Source organism: Corvus brachyrhynchos, unplaced genomic scaffold, assembly GCF_000691975.1.
Source record: "Corvus brachyrhynchos isolate BGI_N302 unplaced genomic scaffold, ASM69197v1 scaffold21, whole genome shotgun sequence".
In the NCBI taxonomy this organism is placed as follows: domain Eukaryota; kingdom Metazoa; phylum Chordata; class Aves; order Passeriformes; family Corvidae; genus Corvus; species Corvus brachyrhynchos.
This window is the reverse complement of record NW_008236924.1, coordinates 5486786-5491676: the sequence shown is the minus strand read 5'-3', so window position 1 is coordinate 5491676 and position 4891 is coordinate 5486786. Positions and strand designations below refer to the sequence as shown.

At 49.6% G+C, this 4891-nt stretch overlaps 1 protein-coding gene across 1 annotated transcript; it reads right to left on the bottom strand.

Annotated features, from left to right (window-relative positions):
- Positions 1-3034: 3034 nt before the first annotated feature.
- Positions 3035-4886, bottom strand: DUSP1 (dual specificity phosphatase 1; the record flags this gene model as incomplete). The annotated part of the gene is made up of 2 exons (XM_017728053.1): positions 3035-4112; positions 4613-4886. Coding segments are annotated over 2 exons (645 nt in total), but the record flags the coding sequence as incomplete, so codon positions are not given.
- Between the last annotated feature and the right edge of the window lie 5 nt (positions 4887-4891).

The window sequence follows — 4891 nt, the reverse complement described above, 5'->3', positions numbered from 1 at the left end:
GGGATTACCCAAGACACGTCTAATCCGGGGCTCTGGGTCTGTTTGTCATGTGATACCTGGGTAGGCTGTATCCCCCTGAGTCCTGCATCCTGCCGGGGGGATTACACAGGGCTCCTGTGCTGCGTCCCCGTGTGGGCTGGCCAGGGACACCCCTGGGCTGTGGGGACACGTCCGTGGGTGCTGTGCTAAGTGCTGCCATGAGTTGTGTTCTCTTTGGGGTGTCATTGCCCAAGCTCTGGCATTTTGGGGACCCGAAATGTGTGTCCCCATCCCTGCTCTGCACAGCACAACAATGGCCATTGTTTGCCTTCGGGGCGGGTGAGCAGCCTCTGGTTTGGGAAGAACAAAGCCCGGAGCCAGTTCCTGCAAACACAAAACATGCCTTTTTATCTCTTCGTGACAAATTGGTTTGTCAGCAGCAGGAAGTGATGTTACTGCCGTCCTCACCGAGGGGAAACTCCTCGTGGTTTCCATGGGGATGTATGCAACCGGAGAGCTACAGATTTATATAAACTGAAAGCCCCGCACACGCCTGCTGTGTGCTGGGATTCTGGGGGCTGGATAAGAGGGGATGGTCTCAACTGAGTCCTGCTAGCACGGGGGGACAGCCAGCTCATGTTGGAGCCAGAGAAATGGGAGTTCGAAGCCCCAAACCCGGGTGAACTGCATGCTTTGATATTCCAATCAAACAAAGCAGCAGAGCTGGGAGAATAAAGAAGGGGTGAGAAGTAAAGATTCTTCCAAAAAATTCAGCCCAGCTGTGCCACCAAGGCATCCTCCTCCTCTGCCCCACACCTTGCCAGCCATCCTGCTCCTTCCCCACTGCTCCCAGCGAACCCCCCAGCTGATCCCGCCCATCTCCCCAAAACTGTCCCACTGAGACGACATTTGGCAGTGTCGCTCTGATCTCTCTTTCCCCCTTTCCCTCCCCTTTACACCGGGAGCCGTTTGGGATCTGGGTGCCATCCCATCCACAAGAAGTTTGCAGGAGTCTGAGGCTCTGGGCAGCGTCAGAGTCGGATTACAGGGAACAGCAGAAGGATCCCGATAAAGACTTGGAAAAGGGCACCGGGTGTGGGAGCCCGAAGCGCAGGTGGGTGGCTCGCAGGGAGCGCAGCCCCGCAGCCCCGGCTGGCTGCTCACAGCCGGCTTTGTGCTGAAGCAGCTCTCTTTTGCACCCCTCTGTCAGGTGCCTGCTTAGGTTATAAAAGCTGATCTGCTGCCAGGTAATGAGTTTTATTGTTCCAAGAAACGCATAAACAAGCTCCAGCGGCTGACAGGGAGCGGATTTCTGTTTGAATTGCGATTAACAGGCAGGATTTTTTTTATCAGTGGCATGGCCAGGGCTGCCAAGGTTGTATTTTTCCACTGAACAAACTCTGCTTTGCTTTGAAGGTGAAAGTTTGTTCCACCCTTTACTGCAGGTGTAAAAAGGCTCATGTATTCAGAGACAGTCTTGCATGCTTAATCAGGACAGCAATGGCAAGTCCGACGTGCCAAGGGATTTTCCATGGACAAAGGGGTTTTGCAGGATTTGCAGCACGGGACAGGTTTGGGGGAGGATGTTCACTTTGAGGTTCAGGTACACTTGAGGAAAATAAGAGTTTCTAACTTCTCAGTGCCCAGGGATCTCTCCTCCTTTTAGCTGCTCCATTTTTTTTTATCCCTCGGTGTCAGGTTGAAAGTCGGTGACGGCTGACGCGGGGTGCTGACGACAGAGCTGCTTCGGAGGGGCAGCTCACGTGGACGAACTTCAGAGGCAGCAGTGCATCATCCTGTCCTTCAAGGGCACCTTCTCCCAGGAGAAGAGTCCCGGATTTTAGCACCATTAATACCCCAGCTAACTTGCAGGATTGCAGCAGGAGTTCGTGGCACTTTGCTCATCTTGCTACATGACGAGAGCACAGCTGCTTTGTGCTCACAAAAACCTTCATCTACAAACGTAAGACCACAACTGCTTAAATTCCTTGATTTTAGTCATAACCTGCTGTGTGTGCCCAAGCAAAACCACTTTTGATGAGGCAAAGGTTGGATCTGACTCTTTGAGCATCAGATATGCAAGGACTGGTGGCTGCCTGCTGGAATGAGTATGGGAAACCCAGAGTGCTCCCGCTCCCTCAGCATCCCTCCTCTCCCTGGTACCAGCATTACCCTGCCTAGGAAATCAAGCCTCCAGCTGCATCCCACACCCATCAGCTTCCCTGGGAAGGGGTTATCACAGCAGGGATGCTGTCCTGCCCCACAGAGCCCACGAGAGGTGCAGTTCTGTCCCAGGACCCAGCGTTAACCCTGCACCCTTTGCTGCCCATCACCCTCCAGCTCCTGCCTGGCTTTGGCTGCGCTCCATCAACTCTCCTCATTGCCTCAACAGAAACACCAGATCCAAGCCACTCTAGTGATAATCTCCAGCAGGAAAGAATTTATTTGGGTCTGGGTAAGAAAAAAATCGGTGACTTGCCAGTTACCTGATCCCTTGTCATGCCCCGATTTGTTTACAGAGACAGCCCAGCCAGCCAAATACCTCACTCCAGGCACCAGAGGCAGTTTGAGTTGCAAAAAGGATTTAGGGAGGTGGGACAGAAAAAGAAAAACACTTTGTGAGTTTGTGCCAAGCCTTAGAGATCTGTTACTAACAGGTTAATTTTTAGACTTAACCTTTCAAGCATTGAAAGTAAACAAGGAATAAGGAAGCTTATTCCTCCTTCTTAGGAGAAGGACTATTTTAAATTCACTGTAGCCCAGTGCCCAAGTCTCAGCTGGTTCAAACTGTTAAGAGCCATCAGGGCAGCCAAATCCACTCCCAGCTGAGAAACCAGCCTTGGCTCGCTGCCACTGCACACAATTACACGGGGACAAAGAGAAGCTCAGGTTAAGAACCTGCAGTCGTTTCTAGTCAATTATGCTGTTTAAACCCATTTTTCTCAGCCAAGACCCGAGGCCAGCAGAGTTGAAAATTACAGCTCTTCACCCTGGAGCTTCCACGTGAGTTTTGGGAGTGTGAAAGGCAGTATTTTAAAAGAATATATAATCCAGGTCAATAGAAATACCATAATTTATTCTGTTTGTATAAAAAAAGTTATAATCATGTAACAAAACTATGTCTTCATAAGAAGAAATATATTATTTCACATCATAAATAAATCAGCAAACATACAACCCTTGGCAACTCAAAAAAAGCACTCGCCTGGTGCTTTCACGTCAGTGCTTGGGAAACAAGAAGAGCTGACAGATATACACACACACAGGATTATAGTACCAAAAAATACTGAGGTATTTGGTTTCTCTAGAAATGAAACTTTACGTTTGTGAAGGCAAAAAAAAAAAAAAAAAAAAAATCAAACCGAGAACAAAAAAACCCAACAACAATGCACTAATATAAAAATAAATAAATAGGACTGTCATATAAAAGGGGACAGCATCAGTGTTGCTCAAAGTGTCGAGGAATGGGAATACTGGTGAGCATGCTACTAAACATGGAGCAGGCTTAGGACAGACAGAAGACAAGGAGGGACAGCTCAGGAAGAGCCAGTGTCCTTTGATCTCTGTGTAGGCATCCAGATATTTGCTCGAGCAGTCAGAAACACCTGGTTTCTCTGGCATTGGGTGAGCTCCTCTCCATTTACGACACCGTTCTGGGACACGCGAATGACTCCCCACAAAACACAAGTGACACTGTCCCTGTAGTTATTGCACTTCTGAGACAGCAAGTCTGAGTCCTGGCCACATTTTTCACCTGCTTTTTCAGCAGCTGGGGGAAGTAGTGATGGGGCTCTGAAGGTAGTTCAAAGCACTGGATGTGGTGTGAACTGGGATGGAGACGGGGAAGTTGAAGACCGTGGTGGTCGATGCCCCTCTGTCCAACACTGCCATCGCAGGGCTCCCGGCTTCTGCTGAGCAGTTGGGGGCCAGGACCTGCGACTCAAATTGAAGCAGCTGCCCCATGAAGCTGAAATTCGGGGAGATGATGCTTCTCCTCTGCTTGACAAACTCGAAGGCTTCATCCAGTTTGACTCTGTTGGTCCTCATGAGGTAAGCGAGGCAGATGGTTGCTGAGCGGGAAATGCCAGCCTGGCAGTGCACAAAGACCCTTCCTCCATCGTTCTTCACAGAGTCTGAAAGAATCAAAGCACACAGTTAGCAAACAAGTCCCACTGCTTTCCATAGGGAAAAGCACAGCCTGCTGTTTACATTTCTTTAATCCATCCCTTCCTTAGCCTAATAGGTGCACCCGGAGCTTTTGAGACAAAGGGAGTCTTTGTCTTGAGGAAAGCAGCTATTTTCACTCTGGGCTCCAATTCCAATTATACTAATAGCTCCTCCAGGTCACTGTAGCAGTTTTGCAAGATTACTTTAATACTGATCCGCTTAAATTCACTCTTTTCTGCAAGACCAGTGCCTCTTGAATCAAGATTTCAAACAGCTTTACGAAGCTAAGATTATGCCTGTGAGTAGAATTAAATTAATGGAAATGTTCCCCAAGTGTATCTTCCCAGTGGAATGTTATTCCCCAGTTCCAAGGGCAGGTTTTACTGGGGGAAAACTATGCCAAAAATCACTTCCCAGGGGGACATTAACCCAGAAAAAGAACGGACTGTAAAGAGAGCTCGTTTACCGATGAAATCGATCGCCTCGTTGAACCAGGAGCTGATATCTGCCTTGTGGTTGTCCTCCACGGGGATACTTTTATACTGGTAGTGCCCTTCGAAGTGGTTGGGGCAGTTGGCCGAGACATTGATCAACGCCGTGATCCCCAAAGCGTCCAGCATGTCCTTGCGGGAGGCGTGATAGGCGCTTCCCAAGTACAGGAACGGCAGGATTTCCACGGGCCCGCCCTGCAACACAGAGGAACAGCACCGGTCAACCCCCGCCCGGTGCTCCTCGGCAGCGCCCG